Source organism: Manis javanica, chromosome 5 (assembly GCF_040802235.1).
Source record: "Manis javanica isolate MJ-LG chromosome 5, MJ_LKY, whole genome shotgun sequence".
Classification (NCBI taxonomy): Eukaryota; Metazoa; Chordata; class Mammalia; order Pholidota; family Manidae; genus Manis; species Manis javanica.
Window position 1 is genome coordinate 82,547,702 of NC_133160.1, and position 22,292 is coordinate 82,569,993.

Below are 22,292 nucleotides of genomic sequence, written 5' to 3' on the forward strand. Positions count from 1 at the left end.
AGCAAACTAGGGGTTTTCTTGGCAACATTGACTGTCTCAAGAAGACACTCAGCTTATCTTTGTAAAATATTTTATATATAGAAATGCATAGAAGCTGTTTTTATATGTTCCGATACTTTTTTAAAAAACTTGTTACCTTGGAGTGATTTTAGATTTACAGGAAAGGTGCAAAGAGACTTCTGTATACTCCTTATCTCTAAATTAAAACTTTACAGAACCATGAAACATTTGTCAAGAAACAAACATAAATTACTATTAACTAAACTCCAGACTTTATTTGTATTGCACTGGTTTTTCCACTATGTCATTTGTCTTTTCCAGGATCCAGTCTAAGATGCCACATTGCTTTTAGTCATCATGTCTAGTTAGCCTTTGGTCTATGACAGTTCTTTAGTCTTTCCTTATTTTTCATAACCTTGACAGTTTTGAAGAATACTGATCAGGTGTTTTATAGAATGACCCTCAGTTTTGGTTTGTCTGATGTTTTCCTCATTATTGGATTTTTAGGCATAAAGCAAGAGAGGTGAAGGGTTCTTCTCATAGTCTTATCACTAGTTGAAAGCTGTCAACTGGATGTTGTGTTAACTCTGGATGCTTAATTGAGGTAGTGTCTGTTAGGTTTCTCCACTGTAAAATTTCTTTTTTTTTTCTTTGCATTATTCTGTTCGTTGGAAGCCAGTTACCAATCCAGTCTACGGGAGGTGAGAAGTAGGCAAGATCATGTTCCACTTCCTCAGAGGGGGAATATCTGTATGTAGTACATGGAATTCTTCTTTAAGATTTGCCCCTACCCCAGCCCCATCCCCATTTATTTACCCAGTTATTTATATCAGTGTGGACTCACGTATATTTCTTTTATACTTTGTGTAATATTTATTCACACTATTCCAACTTGGCCTACTGAGAGCTCAGTCATGTTGGCTCCTGTGTCCCATCCTTTTGATTTTTGATTTTTGAACACATCCATACTTAATGGCAAGAAAATAGGAAAGTTGCTTCAAGCTCATCTGGTTTATTCCCAGCCCAGCCCTAGAATCAGACTCTTCACTAAGGAGCCTGGCCCCTTGAGAATGGCTGGTAATGGAACTTAGAAACTGAGGTCTGGGCAGTAGATATGCTTGTTGATAATCGGCTGTCACTGCTTCTAGACCCTTCCAGGAAACAGAGCTAAGAAGTATGTTTGCATATTAACCCAAGGACATGTACATAACTAATTTTTTCCTTATGTGTGTATATATTAAGTTGAGCATGAACCCATACTGATGTTTTTACTTGAATCCTGTGTCACAGGGCATATATTTAGATTTTTTAAAGATGGTATTTTCCCTATCCATAAATAAATTAAAAGAACTAGCTTTTAGCAGCTCTTTGCAAGAAATATGACATTGCTTTTTTAAAATAATAAACTATATTGTCTTCAAATAATGCCTGTCTCTTTAAAACCTTTTGAAACACTTTTTCCAGTAACAGATATGACTATATTCATTTAGTAGGTAGAGAAACTGAAGCACAGAGAAGCTGTAATAAAGACACAATTGAAATATGAGGGCAAAAGCAAATTAAACGCATTTTCTGGAGCAGGCTTTCCTTCATAGACGTCTAGACTCGTCTAGACTAGTAATACTAATTAAAAAGTTGTTTTGTTAGCTTATAACTCATTCTTCCTAAAATGAACAGTGTTATTTCTGTCAGTATTTATAGAAATACAAGATTATCAGGAAGTCAAACTGATCATTAATTATTTTATCCTGGTAGGAAACAAAACATCTAACAAAGTAGAGACAGTGGAGTCTTTCTATAAAAAACAACTCTATTGAGTAGACTGATTTCAGTAAGTTTGGGAAATAGAATGAAACCTATTAGGTAAAATCCTTCCACATATATTACATTGCAGTGTTCAAAATTTACAGTATTACCTGCAGTATATTCATTCAAGTCTTTTATAATGACTGGCTATCATAATGGAAGTAGCCTCCTTAGTTTGCTGTTTCTCCTCACTGCTTAACCTTACAAACTAGCCCTCTGCCCAAATCATAAGTAAAAGGGCAAGAGTGAATCAGGCAACCTATAAATGAAAAATAACTAGTTATTAATAAAAATCAAAATGGATCAGTTGTGTCTTTGCATACAAGCCACAGTGATGTTACGTTTTTTTGCCTCAGCATTATTAGGTTTTCAAAACATCCTGTAAAGTCTCCTTTGATAACTTCACAAACATTTCTTTGTCAACTGTCAATTAAGTGTAGGAGATAGAATGATAGAACTATGGTATTTCTATGATTCATAGAGGAAAAAAGATTTGGTGGAGTAAAAACTGGAAAAAGACCAAAATTTGTTTTAGAATTATCTCTGAATTAATTTCATTCCATATATTTCATTCCTAGGATAGATGACAGTTGGCTTAGAGTTTTTCATTTCAGTAAACTCCATAAAAGTGACTGTTCATATACAGGAAGAATCAAACCATCCTGTCAGTTAACTTTTGGTTGTTAGTGTATCTTAATTATTTTAATAGTAAGGGTTTGTTTTGGGTTCTTTTTCTCTTCTTTGAGAAGGAAGTGAATACTCAGTAGACTTCTGATTAGTCTTATGTCCGTGGTTCTCACACGACATGAGAATCACTGGAAGGCTTGTTAAAACCCACAGCTAGACCCCACTCCAAGTTCCTCCTCATTCAGTGAAGTCTGATTCTGAAGGCTTTTAGACTAGAGTTTGCCTGTCTGTTAAGTTCCCAGATGACAATGTTATTTCTGGTTCAGAGGCCACAGTTTGAGAACTGGTCTAGGTAATTTTCAGTAGCTAAAAATAACATGTACTGAAAGTTTTTTGTAGGCTGGGTATTTACCTAGGAGTTTGGCAGTTACTGCCTTAAAGACTGTTGAGTAAGTTTGGTACCCAATTTACAGAGAAGAATTTGAAGATGGGTGAGATTAAATTGTATTACTTGTCCAATGTATCACAGCTAATAAAATGGTGGAGTCAAGATTAGAACCCAGGCAGCCTATTTCCCAATCCCAGGCACTTAACAATTTACGGGGATGGCGGGGGGGATAGCTATTGTTTTAAAAGGCTAAAATCACCTTGGTAATTCTGAAATATCTCAAAATGCTTTGTGTTTATATATCTTAAGGTAGACAAAATCTTAACTTTAAAATTTATAACCACATACACTATAAAAGTAATAGGATATCTAGGTCTGATATTCTGAGGTAAGATAGAGGAGAAAAGTTCATTTGCTCCTTTTAGGTAGTGGAAAGTCAGGCCATGGGGGTTCCCTGGAAGTGTTTTCAAGACTCAAGCAGAGGAAACTGAAAATTAGGCAAGGTAACAGAAAGCCCTGGTGGTCGATCAATAAAGTGCAGTGCAGATGCTGAAACCCTGTGTCTCATTCAGTGTATATCGACTGATCACCTCCTATATGTTAAGCAATTGGGCTGGGTAATAGGGAAACTGGAGGAAGCCTAATCCTGCTCCCAATCCTAGTAAAAATAATTTGAGCTCTTAAAAAGCTAGGCACTGTTTTGAGTACAGTATTTTAACCACATTGAATCATCACAACAACTATATGAGATTGGTGTTCTATGCCTGCAGAATAAGTTGCTAAGAATGATTTCTGAAATACTCCGTGCATACAGTGAAATGAATAGTGAATGGTGTGGAATAAAGTTCTCTCCTTTGATGGCACATTCTCTTTAATGACCAAGCAAAACTGAGCCACAAGCACATGTAGGAAAAGTTATCAAGTTAGATTTTATTCTTCTCTCCCAAAACAATAGGGTAATATTTATAGAAAATGGATCTCTTATACAGGCATTCTTCATTTTATTGTGCTTAATAGATAATGCATTTTTTATAAAATGAGGGTTCAAAACTGCAGTGGAGGAGTGCCTGCAGATGCGACTGAATTTCTGCAGTCTCATGATAAAAACGAACGGATGGATGAACAAAGAAAGTGGTTTCTTGAGATGGAAGCTACACCTGGTGAAGATGCCAGTGGGATTGTTGAAATAACAGTGAAGGATTTAGAATATGACAAATTTAGCTGATAAAGCAGAAGCAGGGTTTGAGAGGATTGACTCCAATTTTGGAAAGTTCTGTGGATAAAATGCTATCAAACAGTATCGCATGCTACAGAAGTTTTTTGTGAAAGGAAGAGTCAATCCATATGGCAGATAAGTTGTTTAAAGAAATTGCCACAGCCACCACACCTTCAGCAGCCACCACCCTGATCAGTCAGCAGCCATCAACATAGAGGCAAGACTCTCCACGAGCAACCAGGTTAGGACTTGCTAAAAGCTTAGATGGTTAGCATTTTTTAGCAGTATAGTTGTTCTTAAATTAAGGTATGTACATGTTTTTAGACATAATGCTATATTGTACACTTAATACACTATAGTGTAAACATTTACATGCACTGGGAAACCAGAAAATTCGTTTGGCTCCCTTTAGAGTGCTATTTGCTTTATATTGCAGTGGTTTGGAACCAACCTGCAATTTCAACAAGGTATACACGTACTCATTTCTTAAGCATGCTTTATATATACTTATTTTAATGTAATTGAAATGGTGCCTCTGCATATTTTTTTCCTAGTCTTAAATTGGTTACTTTTTAAATGACAAGGTCCAGGGTAGTTACAATAGATGATGCTATTTTTTCATCCAGTCTTAAAGAATTGTTCATTGAAGAAAATGTACACAATAGCCAACTACTCAAGGAGTTCGATTAAATGCACCACTGAGTGCCCCTTGGCACGGATTAGCACCCTGTTTCGGCAGTATTTTATGAGAAAGGGCTACAATGCTCTAGCTCAAGAAAAGCCAGTCTGTAGACTCCGAAGTTCTACCTCCGAGTATCCGCATGATTCCCTCCCCAAATCCTGGAATTGCCTCTAGTTTATTTTGGTCGAATGCCCGCGTTTAAAATAAATTATTACAAGTCCTAGAAGATGACGTGCACGGGGAGAAAGGACTACAAAGTGAACAGTAAAACAACACTTCTCCACCCGAGGGAGTCGGGAACGGCGAGCCCTGGGGGCGGGGTCTGCGCGAGCCTCGGCTCACCGCAGGTGGTCTGGGACGGCCCAGCCCGGCTCCGCCCTTGCACCTCGGGGCGGCAACCAGCAGCTCCCGAGGGCGGGTCCGTCGCTCCAGGCGCCGGGCGGACGGGAGAGGAAAAAGCCCGGGGGCCGCGGCGGGCGCGGGGCGGGGCGCGGGCGGACGAAGGGGCGGGGGCTGCGGGCCCCAGGCCTCAGGAAGCGGAGGCCGCAGCGTGGGGACGCGATGAGCTGGGCGCGGGGCTTCGGCGGGGCTCAGCCTGCAGGTAGGTGGGGCGGTCGGCGCGCTCCGGGCGGGGGCGCGCGCTCCTCCCGCTTCGCTGGACGGCCGGAAGCAGTTTCTGCGCTTGGAGGGACGTGCTCGGGCCCAGTGGGGGGCAGCTGAGCCCTTCGGCCCAGAAAAGCCACTCGGGGGCCTCGCCGTCGTCTCCTTGCGGGGCCGAGGCGGGGCGTTGCCCGGCCGCCCTTGTCCTCCGGGCGGTAATTTCTTACCAGGCGTCAGGGCCATTGAAACTTTAAAAGACCTGCGGGGCCGGTCCTGGTGTTCCCGGCGCTTGGTTATATGAAAGTTGACTTACGAAGGCTGGAGTTTGTTTTGTGTTCTCACTTCCAAGCAAAGGTAGAAAGAAGCGGCTGCACGCAGTGCCAGCGGAAGTCCAGGCTGAGGCGCCGGGGGCGCCCGGACTATCCCGGACCAAGCCCTGCTGAGGCAGGCTTTGCAGCTGCGGTGTCCCTTGCAGCTGCGGTGTCCCTCCTGCATCCAAGAGACCTGCCGCTGTGTGGGGGTTTGAGTTAAAACCGCAACATCTTTCTCTACGGAATTACAGAATAACTGCTAAACGCGTATTTTGCAACGTTCCTCCCTGTCACTGGTTAACTATAGCACTGATGAGGTTTAGAAACTCCAACCCCGGCCACAGTTCTAAAAAACGTGTTTGGGGGAGGTTGAAACTCTAGCAGTCGATGCAGTGCCTTTATTTCAGAGCTTTTTATTCTTTATTCTGTGCTGCACAAAATATGCTTTGCCCCAGAGACAGGTTGTAGAAGTCACCGTGGTCGTGCAGGGAGGACCGTGGCCTGGGCGGACAGTGCAGGGTCCAGTGGCCATTTACATTTTGAACCAGGGAGGAGGGGCGGGAAGCCAGGGTCTGGTCCAGGAGGCTTAACCAAAAGCCAGGGCACTTCTCCCTCCATTTTTTATTACATACTTTTTCTCTTGCTACCTGCTCCCTTCCTTTTCTTTCTCCACACCCTTTTTCTAGTGTGTTCCAGGCTGGACATGGGTTACAGATTGCTGATAGGGAATACAGGTAGGTCTTTCTGGATACTGCAGTTAATGAAGACCATGATAGTAGACGCTGAAGAGGTTTGGAGAAATGAACACTAAGTTAAAAAAGGCAGCTGATCTCTCCCTGCTGGGAGGAGGTTTCGCGTGGTGATGGGGCGAGAGTACAGAGATTATGGAATCGATAGGCAGGTCTGCTTTCACTCCCAACTCTACTGTGTTGACCTTGGACCAGCCGGTTTCACTTTGTCTCCCTGCCTCACTGGGCTGTGGAGCTGAGATAAAAATTGTATCTACACTGCCAGGCCATCAAGGAATGGTGGCTGGTCGGATTATCTGGAGGGATTATCAAATCAAGGTGAGGAGAAAAATGGAGCAGAGATGCTGGTTGCGTTATGGTGGAAAGGAGAATTGTTGAAATCAGAGGCAAGTAGAAGTCAAGAGTCAGGTTATATGACGGACCCAATTTTTATAAATAGATTGCAGATAAATAGGAGTTTGTAAATCTGTTTCATAGGGTGTCTCCTTTATTAAAATTTGTTTTCTTCATGTAAACAGAGCCATTTACCCTTGTAGCCAGTTTATTTGTATTTGTACAGTATAAGGTTACTTGTTTAAAGTGCACCCTTCCTGAAAGCTTGTCTGCTTGAGACATTTAGTTCCATGACCAGAACAGAATTATGATGTATTATTATCCCTGGAATCTGGGTAAAATTTATCAACTTCAGCAAAGTATTAAAACTTAGGTTCTCATGTCTGGCTTTAGAGCTTTCTGTTCTGATTCAACAAATCGCTAGGATAGAAAGGCAGCTGCACCTGGTCACTAATTAGCAGGGTGTACATTTATATTTGAGTGAAGGCTAGAGCCAGCAGAAACCAGGGCTAACACTTTCAGAGTCCCGTTTCTACATCCACAGAATTAACAGTAACAACACACTTCTTAAAAATCCCTCTCTGAGGTTGTCATATCTATTAACTTTGAAACTGAATGCCATTTTAAATACATTATCTTGAGCTATTTATAACTAGCTGTCATCCCCAAATCTGTCTGTCTTGAGTAAGCTGAAGGCAATAGTGGAGACAACTGAAATGGACCCTGAACTACATGGAGCAGGAAGACCTGTGAAGTTCCTTTCTTAGACTATGAAAACAAAGTTTAATGACCTAGTTGGTGTACATTTCCACTGCTTTCACCCTCAGAGACTTTGGTTTGGTGAGCAGCCACTTGGCACAGCTTCTGCTGGGTACGTGTCTGGGTACGTGTCAAGCTGCCTTAGGCTCACTAGAAAATACGGTGCAGAAGCTGCAAGAGGTGAGCAGCCAGGTCAGCTACTACTACTTTGTGTGTCATAGAGGCAACTTGGTGTTTTCCAACCTGTGCAGGTTTTTAGAGAGTGAAGTAGGTGATTGGCTTTCAGATTTGGATTTATTGTGTTTAGTTTGGGTTATTCACTTTCTTTATAGTATAATTGGTTTAAGGATAAGGAGGTAATGTTATTAAAAGGAGGTAGATCCTTACACACTTTTGAAAATGGAAGAAAAATCTCTGTACTGCCTTGGTAGAGCAGTGTGTGGAGTAGGAAATACCCGTGTTAGAGCGGAGTGAGCACTTCTCAGGATTCACAGTAGAGCAGTGGTGTGTGGAGTAGGAAGCATCCGGGTATCTCAGTGTACGGACTGGGAAGTGTTCCAGTATTAAATGTGTGGAGTGGAAGTATTCTGGGCAGAGCAGGTCGTGGAGCAGGAAGAAGACTCGAAGTATGTTGGGTAGAACAGTGCGTGGAATCGGAGATTTCCCACTTAGAACAATTTGGAGTAGGATGTATCCAGAGTGGACCATGGTGTGGAATAGGAGGTGTCCCCAGTAAAACACTGTGTGAAGTACAAAGTGTCCATGTGGAACAGCATGTGGATTAGTAAGTATCCTGGCAGAATAGTGTGTGGCCAGTAAGCGTCCCCGCGAGAGCAGAGTGGGGAGTAGGAAGTGTTCCAGGTCGGGTAGTTTGTGGAGGAAAAGACTAAGAAGTATACCAGTGGAACAGCGTGTGGACTGGGTAGTGCCCTGGGAGAGCCATGTATAGTGGGAAGTGTTCCTGCTGGCACAGTGTGTGGAGGAGGGAGTGTCTGGCACAGCCGTATGCGGTGTACGAAGTATCCAGGGTAGACCATCAGTGTGTGGACTTGAAGCATTCACAGTAGAGCGGTATGCTCCAGGGAGTAGCGCCCCGTGCGATGTGTGGAGAGGGAGTATCCTCGGGAAGCAGAGGGCCAGGTAGGAAGGCTCCCCAATAGAGTAGCGTGTGGTGTGGGCAATATCCCGATAGTCCTGTGTGTGGAGAAGGAAGCACTGCCCATAGAGCAGTGTGTGGTGCAGGAATGCCCCTGGTGGAGCAGTTGTGGAGCACGCTGTAGTCTGACTGAGCAGTGTGTGGAGTAGGAAGGATATCAAGGATCTCTGGTGGAGCAGGGTGAGGGGTAGGACACAGCAGTGTGTGTATCAGGAATTCCTGGGGGAGAACAGTGTGTGGGGCGGGCAGGATTCCGGTGTATGGCATGCGGGGAGGTGCTGTCCTTGGTAGACAGTGTGCAGCAGGGAGTGTCCCGTCGGTGCAGTGTGTGGGATGGGAATGCTCCTGGGGGTGAGGGTGAGTGGGAATATCAGGAGCAGGAAGTACCCCTGGTGCTGTAGCGTGAGGAGTGGGAAGCATGCTGTAGAACAGGGATAGGAGCAGGAAGTGCCCCTGGTAGAGCAGGCCGGGCTCCAGAGCACATCTCCCGTGGGCAGTGTGTGGAGGAGGAGGTGTCCCCAAAGGGCAGGGCTGAGTAGTAACCCAGAGAGAGCAGCGTGCGGAGTAGGAAGTATCCTGGTAGAGCTTTTGTGGAGGAGTAGGCTGCGTCTGGGGTTGGGCTGTGTGTGGAGATGGAGTGTCTAGGTAGAGCGGTTGATGGGCGGAAGTATCCCTGGTAGAGCAGGGCGGCAGAGTGTTTTGGTGCAGCCATGTATGGAGTGGGAAGGAAACCCTGGTATAGTTGGGAGGATGCATTAAGAGAGGCTGCTTTTGACTTCTCATCTTTGATGTGAAAGTCACCTCATTAAAAATACAGGATTCTGATTCTATAAATCTAGGTTAGTATCTAGGAATTTTCCATTTCATCACCCAGGCCAGTAATTGCAAAATATTGAAAGTGATTTAGTGCCTAAGGGACAGGGGAACGCCTTCGGTCTAAATGCTGGTGAATTCCAGGAGGGAAGGCTGGAAGTGACTGGCGCAGGGCGCTGGAGTTGAATTCCCACCCACCCTCACTCCCAGGTGGACTTCCGTCAGCAAGCAGCCACGAGGTGAGAACGGTCAGGCATCAGGGAGAGACTTTCTCAGGAGAGACGGGAGCACAGCCCTCTCGGCTAGGAGGTGATGTGTAGGCGTCTACCTTCACAGTCTGTCATGCTTCCTTCAAAGACCTCAGCTGCGAGTCGTGTCTTGCTATAGTTAATATTTGTTTATTCATTACTGTCTCCCCCCGTAAGCTACAAAGTTTATCAGGTAAAAACAGATTCGTGGGTATATGGACCCTTATTGTAGAAAATACTAGACTTACTGTGCTGTCCAATACAGAAGCCACCGGCCACATAATCGTTATCTGAATTAAATGAACTTAAATAAAAATTAAGTTCTACAGCTTCACTAGCCAGTTTTCAAGAGTTCAGCAGCCACCATGTGGCCAGTGGCTATCAGATGGGACAGCACAGCTAAGGAACAATTCCATCACCCCGGAAAGTTCTACTGCACAGCACAGTCCTAGGGAATAGAGAGGGATTCAGTGAAAGGTTGTCTGGAGGGAGGGGATGTCCAATTGCAGGTCAGGAGCACAAGGTCCCCATTATAGGGTTATATGTACAAACCTGTCATTCAGAAGATCCCAAATCTAAGCCTTTGCCCTCCCCTTCCCTTCCTCCACCCAAAATTCAACTTCTTGTAGGTTAGTAGGGTAATCCAGTATTAACCACTCTTTTTCTGGTTCTTCTGTATGACTTACTTTCCTGTTTCAGAGAATATTTGCAAAGACATCTTCTGCAAACAAAACAATTGGTTTTTTTCGTTTGAGCTCTGTAATCACAAAACTATGTTATGCTAGGCATATTTTGCCATGCATGTGTTCGCCTCATATTTTCTACATTCCTTATAATATTATTTGCTATTTTGCAGGTAAGAACTGGGGGTTGAGAAAGAACTGTTAACAGTTCATTTATTAGTAAGCAGTTTCTCTTCCTTTTCCCTTACCCCTTCTTTTCATATACTTTCACTTTTAAAGTAACCAAAACAGAAAGGTGATAGTATATGGGAGGCAAAGGCAGCTGGGGGAGTTTCTGCTATTTTACTACCATATATCATAAAGTAAATTAACAAGAATCAACTTCCTTTAATAGGTGAGGAACAAAACGTGACAGAAACAGATGCCTTCTTTAAGAGGTAAAAAATTGCTCTTTTCTTGCTGGGTCCGCTTGCTGGGGTGGTCATGATTAGCCTATAGAAATCAAAGCGAGAAGGGGACCTGAGAACAGGAAAGTAGCTGAGTGGGTCAGGCTTTAGCTTTTGGAGGTGATGTGTAGAAAGCAGGTTAGCTGCTGACCCTGGTTGTGAATGGACAGAGCAATGTTCAAAGTATCTGGTAACTTGTGTGGCCTGGGCCCTAGAGCTGGAGCCTGGGCCAAGCCACTGCCCTTAGTTGCTGGACTCTGGAGATGTGGGGAAAGACAGCCATGGGAGGGATCGGGGGTTGGGGTGCTGAGGAGGGCTGCTGTTTGCCAGTTGGTACAGAAATAGCCTTACCAGTCTGGCTGTGAGGCTTTCCCAGTACACAGCAGCCTCGCAGACATGAAGAGGTGCCAGATCCCCGTCTCCATGCTGACCTTGGGCTTGGCGGAGCTCATATTTAATATGACTTAAAAATGACCAATTTTTATTAACAGTGAAAGGTTCGATCCAGCAGAAAAGTACAAAATGGACCACAAGAGGAGAGGAGTTGCTTTAATCTTCAATCACGAGAGGTTCTTCTGGCACTTAACACTGCCGGAAAGAAGGGGCACCAGTGCAGACAGAGACAATCTTCAGCGCAGGTAGTAGCTTTATTCACATGTTGAGGTGATGAGATACGTAAGTGGTGACCATTTATCAATACTTGTGTACACTGATACAGTACCTGAGCAAGGGTATTTGAGGACTAGCCTCACCTGGGTACAGCCTCCCTTAAGAACTTGGCCGAGTTTTCCTCCTAACTCTGTTCTATTAAATGTGAACAGACTTTTCACTATTAAAAATACATCTGCAGAGATGGCGATATTCTAACTTGAATCGGTTACCATTATGAGTAAATCCTTTCCTACCATGGATGATCAAGGAAAACCATCACTGTCATATTTGATTTTGCTTTCTTAAAGAAAAGTCTATTTATTTATATGTCATAAAAACATATATATTCCTTAACTAGGGGTATGTGACAACTTTGAATTGCCCATAAGCTAATATCCAATTTATCAACAGGTTTTCAGACCTAGGATTTGAAGTGAAATGCTTTAATGATCTTAGAGCAGAAGAACTACTACTCAAAATTCATGAAGGTTAGTATTTTCCTATTCATCTTCCTCTGATAGAACTGAGTACTTTAATTATCCTGTCTATAAAGACAGGTCTAAATATTAACTTACTAAAAAGTCAGTTAATTTGTCAATTAATTTAGCAGGGGTTATAGGTTTGGATTGTGCCTCTCTGTTTTATTACCTACCAGATTTACAAACCCTTACAAAGTATTGTCTCCAGAACTTATATTTATCATACCAGTAGTTACAGTCTGTTACTTAGAAATGAATGAAACGGTCTTTTCATTTTGCAATTAAAAAAGTCTAAAATGCAAATACTCGTAATGCTGGACAGTCATTTTTTTATTTCTTCCAACCCAGGTTTTTTACTGGCTTCAAAATACTCTTGATTTACATACATTCTCTCTTATTTTCTACATTACTATGTAGTAGGAATTTTAACAACTTGTGTATATCATAATAATCAGTACATGCCTTAGATTTTCAAATCTTTTGCCAATGGACTACTATTTACGTAATTGTTCACATTTTCTTTGGAGCTCTTGACATTTTTTTCAGGTGAACAACATAAAGATTAGATATTTGTATGCACTACAAAATGATCACATTAAGTGTAGTTTTCTGTCACTACACAGTTTTTTTTTTTCTTGTACTAAGGACCTTTTTTTGGACTTTTTTTTTCTCCCCCTCCCCTCCCCTGTACTAAGGACTTTTAAGATGTACTCTTAGCAACTTTCTAATATGCAATTCCGTATTATTAACTGTAGTCACCATACTGTGCGTTACATTCCCAGGACTGGCTTTATAACTGGAAGTTTGTATCTTTTCATCTTTTACCCATCAGCAACTACCAATCTGTTCTCTGTATCTATAAACTTGTTTTTGTGTTTGGTTGGTTTAGATTCCACATGTGAGATTACATGATGTTTGTCTCATTTTACTTAGCATAACACCCTCTAGGCCATCCATAGTGTCTCAAACAGTAAGATTTCATTCTATGGCTGTGTACTATTCCACTGTATGTATTCTATACCACATCTTCATCCATCAGTGGGGACTTAGGTTGTTTCTGTACCTTGGTTATTGTAAATAATGCTGCAGTGAAGGGGTGTGTGTGTGCAGATATCTTTTTGAATTAGCATTTTCATTTTCTTTGGATAAATGCCCCAAAGTGGCAATTGTTGGATCATATGGTAGTTCTATTTTTAATTTTTTGAGGGACCTCCATGTCAGAGCTTTTCTTTAATCTGTAAATCACTTTAACTGGCTGCTTCACAGGTTTCCTACTTTATGCATAAGTTTTGGAGGACATCAGTATCATGTCTTCTATTCTGTTGGAGGTGCAGCAACACATCAGGAGTTACTAAATAGTAATTTCTGGTCTTTCCAGTCTGCTCTAAGAAGCCCTCTGCTGATCCAAAGAAACTGTTATTTTCAAAATGATTTGGATTAAAAGGGTTCTCTATAATAATCCCATGTTTTCCATGTCATCATTCTATATTTTAGAAGAGCTAATGAAAACTGTTCAAACTTGATTACTGTGAGGTCTAATAATTTGGATTTAAAAAAATTAGGTACAGTGTGGTGTTACTGTTTCATTACAGCTTAAAGTAAGTTGTTTCATTAGACATTTTATATTTAACATTTTCTCCCAAACATATGCATGTAACTTTTAGTATAAAGTGAATTTTTATATGTAATCATCCTATTTTCATTTCTATGTGAATTCATTTCATTTCTATGTGAATTTTGGGGGGCTTTTGTAGCATCAACCTCTAGCCACACAGATGCCGATTGCTTTTTATGTGTTTTCCTGAGTCATGGTGAAGGCAGTCACGTTTATGCATATGATGCCAAAATTGAAATTCAGACATTGACTGGACTGTTCAAAGGAGACAAGTGTCAAAGTCTGGTTGGAAAACCTAAGATATTTATCATTCAGGTAAGACTGATGATGTTATAATCCTAATTATAAAGTCCATGGTTCTGTATGTGTGATTATAAATAACTAAAGCCAATTTCAGAAGTACCTTTTTCTAATAATTAGAAAGGCCCTTTTTGAATCCCAGCCAATCAGAGTTGTAATTTGAGCTATCAGGAATAACTCTTTCTTAACATAAAGAATAGTAAAGGTACTAGGTATCTAGACTCAAAATATCTGAAGTCCTACTCCCTGGCCCAGCCCAGTGGTGAGGCATAGGCACCAGAGAAGGCATCTGCTGAATGAAGTGAGCAGCGCCAGGCAGCAGGCAGCCTTTTCCAGACGAGGGCAGCTCTTTGAGAGCTGAAGCGTGTGAGCCACTGAGAAGCGTGCTGGCATGGAGTTCACGCCCTGGCTTCAGCTTTTCACATTTCCATTAAAGCAAGATTCAGTTTCTCTCCTGACAAATCGGTATTAGGGATAAAAACACTTTTTAGCCTGAAAAACATGAGTTAGTACATTAGTAAGGATTTTGAACAGAAAAGAGAATTCCTGATGTTCTGATTCTGTATTTCCACGAGTGGCATGGAGGACACACCCACACTTCACATCCTGCCGTAAAGCCTTGAAGGAGGGAGCAAAGGGGTGGAGGGATGTCCTTAAGAACAGCTTTCTTGCTGGGACAGCTGGGACAGCGGCACTGGGGTGTCCATGGGACATGTAGTTGACAGACAACCTAGGTTGGAAAAAAAACTGGGTAGTAATAAGGTGCTGGCTGGTGCTGGAAGCCACGGGAGTAGATGAGTTGGCCCGCATCAAGGATAGCTTGAAAAACAAGGGCAAAACAGAACTGAGGGACACTAATGAGGCATAAGCTGATGAAAGATACTGAGGAAGCTGACCCAGAGGAAAAGCAGCAGCAGGAAATACAGTGAGAGAGGAGTGGCTGGCACTGTCAAAGGTCAGAAAATCAGAAATAACTAATGAGCTGCTGTGGCCAAGTTATTTTATTTCTCAACACCTCAGCTGCTTCATCTGTGAAATGGGGATAAAACAGCACTGCCTCGGGGGACAGTTGTGAGGATAAAACTAACCAATGAGAAGCACTTAGCACAGGGCCCGGCACACGGCAAACTCGGTACAGGCTCCCATTCCCACTGCAGCTGGTCTGGCAACAAGGGTGTCAGAGCCCAGGTGTTCTATAGGACACTGAGGAAGACAGTGGACAATGAGCCTGATATATTAAGTAAGGTTAAAATCTCCCTGTTAAATGGGGTATTAGGTGTCTTCTATTTGATAACTGAAGTCACTCAGGACTTGTTTATTTTAAAGTTTATTCTTTAACTACTTCAGAATGCTGGATGCATTTATAATACAACAGAATCTTGTTAGGTTACTGTGGTGCTTGCTAGGGCTCCATAACAAACTACTACAGGTGGGGTGGCTTAACCAACAGAAATTAACTTTCTCACAGTTCTGGAGGTTAGAAGTTTGAGAGGAAGGCGTCAGCAGGGTGGGTTTCCTATAAGGCCTCTCCTGGCTTTCGGGTAGGTCTCGTCCTAGTGCATGTCAGTGTCCTAGTCTCTTACAAGGACACAGTCATAGTAGATAGGGCCCACCTACATGACCCATTTTATAATAATTACCTCTTCAAAGGCCATATCTCCAGATATAGTCATATTTTGGGGGTTGGGGTTTGTCTGTACTTGGGAGATAAAATCTCAAGTTTTTTTTTAAGGTATCATTGATATACAATCTTACGATGGTTTCACATAAACAACACAGTGGCAAATACAGTCATATTTCAGATACTGGGGGTTAGGACTTGAACAGATAAATTCAACCCATAATTGTCATAGAAGAGTAGGCGTTAATGTTAGCCTTTGAGTCAGAATTAGTGGATAAGAACTTAAGAGCTCACTTTAAAGCAGGAGAAGGAAGGACGGACACTAACAGATGTCTTCTCAGGTCAGATGGTGTCATTTTGACCCTAGCAATGTATGGCAGCAGATTGGCAAGCGAAGTCCAATTTCAGAATATATTACCTGATTAAATAGAAACACATTCTATGGCTTTTTTTTTTAAAGAAAAGTAGGGTCGTGGTGCTATGAAGTTTAATCCCACAGCAGCTTTCTCCTCTACAGTGTGCCTTTCAGTCAACATAATTTGGTGTATAGTTGACAATGCCAATTTTTTTAAAACTTGAAAGAATGTAAGTAGGTTAAAAAAATTGCCCTCTTTAGTCTTCTGTAAACCTGAACACTTTGTTTTTGAAACTCCTCTAAAGTGGTTTCTGTGATGTTGATATGAAGGCATAACTGAATTATACATTTGCTGTAAACAGTGGGGAAAGAAAGTAAAAGGTGGTTTTCCTCTTCATGTCATAGGCGTGTCGGGGAAACCAGCACGATGTGCCTGTCATTCCTTTGGATGCCGTGGATCACCAGACAGACAAGGGGGAGGCCAATGTCACCGAGGTGGACGCGGCCTCCGTTCACACGCTGCCTGCAGGAGCAGACTTCCTCATGTGCTACTCCGTTGCAGAAGGTGTGTGGGTGTTTGCTACAAACGTATCGTTGACCTCCTTGGCTAAGTTCCTCTGAGTTGCACCTTGGCTTGATTTGGGTTGGGTTTTTCTATTGGGACATGGTGATTTGGTCCTGAAGCTCAGACGCTGAGAATGGATTTCTTTGACCACATGACACAGTGGTAAATGAAAATACCTTGTAGGAAAGTCATTCATTGAGAACTGTTAAGTAGAGCTACAAGTCTACAAGTTGAATATCAGCAGCCTATCAATTACTGCTGGTAGTGGTGTCACTGTGATAATATTCATGGAGAGCTCTGTTGAAAAATATTTTGATGACATTTGTTCTTTGCTCTTGCAGTAAATTTGTTTTTCTTTCTGATCTTATCTCTAAAAATAATTGCCTGACTAGTACTAACTTTGGAATTTTTAGGACATGGAGTACATTACATAGGATTAACCCCATTTATAGAACTATATAGAATTAATCCCCTTTCCCACATGAGAGAGTAGCCAGCAAAGCAGAATGTAAAAACTATTGTGGACATATTTTAGTTTTCTCCAAGGATTTGTGACAACTTATACTCTAATAGTAAATTATAAAGGCTTTTCAGCCACAGAAACTGAAAGCCAGAAAACGTCAGTGTCCTTTTCTTCCTCTTTTTTAAGGTTATTATTCTCATCGGGAAACTGTGAATGGCTCATGGTACATTCAAGATTTGTGTGAGATGCTGGGAAAATTTGGTTCCACCTTAGAGTTCACAGAACTCCTCACACTGGTGAACAGGAAAGTTTCTCAACGCCGAGTGGACTTCTGCAGAGACCCAAGTGCAGTTGGAAAGAAGCAGGTTCCCTGCTTTGCCTCAATGCTAACAAAAAAGCTGCATTTCTTCCCCAAATCTACATGATAGGGGCTATTACATTTTCTGTATCTGTACTGAAAATAGATTTCCCTTTTTATACAAATATCACTAGGGTAAAGCTTATGATACCAATTTAAAATGTTCTAAGGTTAAGGAGAGAACTTTTTAAAAAAATAGTTCATACTGGACATGGTAAAAGGGTTTGATACATATAGAACCAAAATCCTCAGGGAATCTGTAAATAAAAATCCACAGGCATCTGTAATACTTGATTTTTATAGTAAATTGCAGTTACTCAAAATATCTGGCCAATTTAACTTGTAATTTGTGAAGTTTTTTATACAAGTGTATGTGTTTAAAGGCTTTTGAAACCCAAAAATTAAGTTGTTTTCCCTAATACTTGAAATTCATGTTTCATTAAATTTTTCTAATTCACATTCTTAGTAGACTTATTTCATCATAAAAGTTCATCTACATGGAGGGGGGAGAAAGGTGGCAGATGGGAAGGCCAGCCAGAAACCTCCTCTGACACACACCAAGGGGGCAACTACAGCAAATACAGCCAACCCTGAAAATGACCTGAATTCTGCAGAACAGACCACCTACACCTGGGGAAGAGAAGGGTAAAGTGGCAGAGCCACAATCAAACAGAACTCCAGCCCTTCCCCGATCCCAGCTCACAGATGAGAGGAAGAGGAATCAAGAAGTGAGGAGATAGGTGCTCAGGAAAGGCACACCTGGCTCTGGAGATCTTCCCTGGGAACACAAGTCCGCACTTGATTGGGTTCTGGTGATTGGCAGAACTGGACACTAGGGATGGCTGGAACACCGAGACTCCAGCCGCTTGTGGAGGATAGGTGTACTCTACCAGTCCTGAGACCCAAAGCAGAGGCAGCAGGACAGGTGCCAGAGGACCAAGGGTTGGATGGAGCTCTATCCACAGGAGGAAGGGCAGGTAGATGACAGTTCCCCAGCCTCCCTCAGCCCAACATGCCAGACACTTGGAGAAGCCCCAAATGGTCCATCCACCCTGACAGTGGCTCAGCCCCGAGGTGCTTTCCTGTGCACCTGGGTGCCCCAGCAGTGTCAGACTTTGCTGCCTGGAAGGCAAAGGGAGACTTTTCCAGTTTTCATGGCCGTCTGAGTCCAACTTGGGAGGTACCTGCAGGAGCCTCCTGTGAGCTCTCCCTCCTAGCAGGTAGCTCAGCCTAATGCTGGCTACCCCTCTGCATGCCTGCACACTCTGCCACCATGTGACTCATTGCACCATGTACTCATCTGCCCCAAAGCCCTGTGACCCTCATGCCTACCTGACTGCCCTGCCCACCCTGTTAACCCAGCAGCACCACCATCGCTACAGGGCAGGCAGAGGATGGCCCCACCCACAACAATCCCAGCAGAAGCCACTGCTCTGGTCACAAAGGACCAGCCGAGACAAACAGCTGACCTTAGACCACTGCCGGTAGACAGAAATGCAGCCCTGCTATAGCCCACCAACAGCAACAGGGTCTCCACAGCAAAGGAGAATCAGGCACTGGAAAGTAAAGTCGAGCTTCTGGGCACCACAGGACACCTTCTTCATAAAGCCATTACTCTAGACCAGGAAACACAGCAGAGCCATCTAATACAAAGGAAGAAACAAACCCTGACCAAATGAGGAGGAAGAGAATATGTTCCAAACAGACTACAGGATAAGACACCACAAAAAAGGGCTAAATGAAATGGAGATCACCAATCTGTGGATAAAGATTTCAAAGTCAGTCATAAATATGCTCACCGATTTGTGGAAAAGTATTGACGATTTCAGGGAGGAACTTCAACAAAGAGAAGTTGAAAAACAGCCTCTCAGAGCTGAAGAATATCTAAAATGAAAAATACAATGAAGCAAATGAATAACAGATTGCTGCAGGTACAGGAGACAGTCAATGAGATGGAAATTAGAGAACAGTAAGAAAAATAATGAAGCTGAGGAATAGGGAGAAAACAGAATCTCTAGGAATGAAAGAATAAGAGAGCTGTGTGACCAATCCAAATGAAACAGTATTTTCAGGATAGGGGTACCAGAAGGAGAAGAGAGCCACAAAGGGATAAAAAGTCTCTATGAGGAAGTAATTGTTGAAAACTTCCCCAATCTGGGAAGGAAACAGACACATGGAAATTCAGAGAGCCCCTAACAAAACAAACCCTAAGAAGACAACGCCAAGACATATAATAATTAAAATGACAAAGATTAGGGATAAAGAGAGTACTGAAAGCCAGAGAGAGAAAAAAAGGTTACTTATAAAGGAAGCCCCATCAGGCTATCAACAGACTTCTCAGCAGAAACTCTAGAGGCCAGAAGGGAGGGCATGAAATATGTAATGCCTTGAAACAGAAGGGCCTTGAACCAAGAATACACAGCAAGAGTATATAATTCAAATTTGAAGGAGAGATTAAATGTTTCCCAGATAAAGACTGAAGGAACTGAAAGGAATTTTAAAGGGACTTCTGCAGATGGAAATGTTCTTAAGCCTAAATAGCTTTCACCAGTGAAAATAAACCCACAGTACAGGTAGTAGACCAATTAATTACCAAGCAAGTACTCTGTAGATGGAAATGTTCTTAAGCCTAAATAGCTTTCACCAGTGAAAATAAACCCACAGTACAGGTAGTAGACCAATTAATTACCAAGCAAGTACGAAACTGAAAAGTAGTAAAACTATACACATAATTAGTCAAGGGATACACAAAAAAGTGCAGAAATGACAGCTAATACATAGTGTGGATGACGAAGAAAAAGAAAAAAGTACTGACCTGGTTTGAAATAGAGCAATCATCAACTTAATATAGACTGTTACAGTTAGGAAGCTATCTTGAACCTTACTGATAGAATCTGGACCTGAGTACTGCCTTTTGAATAAGCCCACCCACCATCTCAGAGAGACCTAGGTGTCATCTTCCCTAAGCTACAAGCATCCTTCAGAGGACATGTCAGCAAGCCACAAGCCCACCTTTCCCCTGACCCCTCCCCTCAAAGAACCCGCCAAAGCCCTGGCCATAAAAAGCCTCTTGACTTTTAGAGACTCTTTTCCTTTGTTCTGCTGGCCAGGACAGAGGGGTCCCTCTCAGGTTTAGCAATAAACCTTGGACTGTGGAGTTTGTGTCCTTTCTTCCCTTTCACTTATGGTAACCACAAACCTAAAGCCTACAATAGATATACAAAAAATTTTAAAAAGGAATCCATCACAACCCTAAAGAAAACCATCAAATAACACAAGTGTTAGGAAGAAGGAACTCAGAACAATAAAAACAACAGAAAACAATAAAAAGGTAATAAGTACAAACCTATCAATAATTACCTTGTGTAAATGGACTGAATACACCAATCAAAAGATGAAGAGTGGCAGAATGGATAAAGAAATCACCCATCTATATGCTGCCTACAAGAGACTCAATTTCAGACTCAAAGACATACACACATTGAAAGTGAAGGGATGGAAAAGGGTAATTCATGAAAATAATAGAAAAAAGCAGGAGTAGCAGTACTTATATCAGACAAAATAGATTTCAAAACAAAGTAACAAGAGACAAGGACATTATGTAATGATAAAAGAATCAGTCCAAAAAGAGGATATAAACATTGTAAGTATCTCTTCATCCAATATAGGAACACTTAAATATGTAAAATTCTAACAGGGGGGAAATAGACTGGAACTCATTCATATTAGGAGACTTTAAGATACAACTTACATCAATAGATCAACCAGACAGAAAATAAGTATGGAAACAGAGGCATTGAACAATATATTAGATTAGATGGCCTTAACAGATATCTAAGGAACACTCACCCAAAAGCAGCTGGATACACATTTTTCTCAAGTGTAGATGGAATGTTCTCCAGAATAGATCACACACTAGGCCACAAAAAGAGCCTTAATAAATTAAAGATTGAAACAGTATCAAGCAACTTGTCAGACTACAATGGTATGAAACTAGAAATAAATTACATAAAACAACAAAGCCAACAAACACATGGAAGCTAAATAACATGCTTCTAGATAATCAAGAATGAACAAATTGAAACAGAAGTCAAGCAATACATGGAGAGAAATGAAAACAAAAATACAACAGTCCAAAATTTGTGGGATGCTGCAAATGAATTCTAAGAGGGAAGTACATGCAACATAAGCCTATCTCAAGAAACAAGAACAATCCCAAATAAACAGTCTAAACTTACAATTAAAGAAACTAGAAAACAAATGAAACCCAAAGTTACTAGAAGGGATATAATAAAGAACAGAGCAGAAATAAATAAAATAAGGAAGACTAAAACAATAGGGAAAAAAAAGTCAGTGAAACCAAGAGCTGGTTCTTTGAGAAAATAAAATAGACAAACCACTAGCCAGACTTACCAAGAAAAAAAAGAGTACACAAAAAAATCAGACACACATAAATATAATAGATACCATAAAAATACAAGAAATTATTAGAGAATTCTTTGAAAATGGTCTGTAACTAAATTGGGCAACCTAGAAGAAATAGAAAATCCTTAGAAATATACAACCTTCCAAGATTGAGCAGGAAAAAACATAATCTTAACAGACCGATTACCAGTAACAAAATCGAACTGGTAATCAAAAAACTCCCAGCAAACAAAAGTCTGAGACCAGATGGCTTAATAGCTGAATTCTACCAAACATTTAAAGAAGAGATAATCCCAATCCTCCTTAAAGTATTCCAAAAAGTAGAAGAGGAGGGAATACATCCAAATCCCTTCTATGAAGCTGGCATCATTCTAATACCAACACCAGACAAAGACACTACAAAAAGAGAAAATTTTAGACCAATATCCCTGATGAACATAGGTGCAAAAATCTTCAACAAAATATTGGCAAACTGAATTATAAAAAAATAATAAATCATACATCATGATCAAATGGGATTCATTTCAGGAATGCAAGGATGGTACAACATTTGAAAATCCATCAACATCATCCACTACATCAACAAAAAGGACAAAAATCAAATGATCACAAACCAAAAATCACATGAGAACTTCAAAGAATA

The 22,292-nt window shown here is 41.6% G+C and overlaps 1 protein-coding gene across 4 annotated transcripts; it reads left to right on the top strand.

Moving 5' to 3' along the window:
- Positions 1-4,989: 4,989 nt before the first annotated feature.
- CASP6 (caspase 6) lies at positions 4,990-17,681 on the top strand. Of its 4 annotated transcripts, none has more exons than XM_017661002.3 (8): positions 4,990-5,320; positions 6,317-6,364; positions 10,766-10,808; positions 11,309-11,455; positions 11,880-11,956; positions 13,702-13,877; positions 16,244-16,403; positions 17,053-17,681. In XM_017661002.3, the coding sequence occupies exons 1-8, from the start codon at positions 5,281-5,283 to the stop codon at positions 17,289-17,291; spliced, it is 930 nt and encodes a 309-aa protein (XP_017516491.1). In that variant the 5' UTR covers positions 4,990-5,280; the 3' UTR covers positions 17,292-17,681. The 4 variants fall into 4 exon arrangements, with proteins under 4 accessions (XP_017516491.1, XP_017516492.1, XP_036857073.1 ...); XM_037001178.2 differs by lacking the exon at positions 6,317-6,364 and adding an exon at positions 10,545-10,590 and having other exon boundaries at positions 5,230-5,320; XM_017661003.3 differs by lacking the exon at positions 6,317-6,364 and having other exon boundaries at positions 5,108-5,320.
- Positions 17,682-22,292: the final 4,611 nt, after the last annotated feature.

Coding starts and splice junctions, on each gene's coding strand:
- CASP6 (XM_017661002.3), top strand. CDS start 5,281: ATGAGCTGGGCGCGGGGCTTCGGCGGGGCTCAGCCTGCAG. Junction 5,321..6,316: donor CGGCGGGGCTCAGCCTGCAG/GTAGGTGGGGCG, acceptor CCCTTTTTCTAG/TGTGTTCCAGGCTGGACATG. Junction 16,404..17,052: donor GTGCTACTCCGTTGCAGAAG/GTGTGTGGGTGT, acceptor CTCTTTTTTAAG/GTTATTATTCTCATCGGGAA.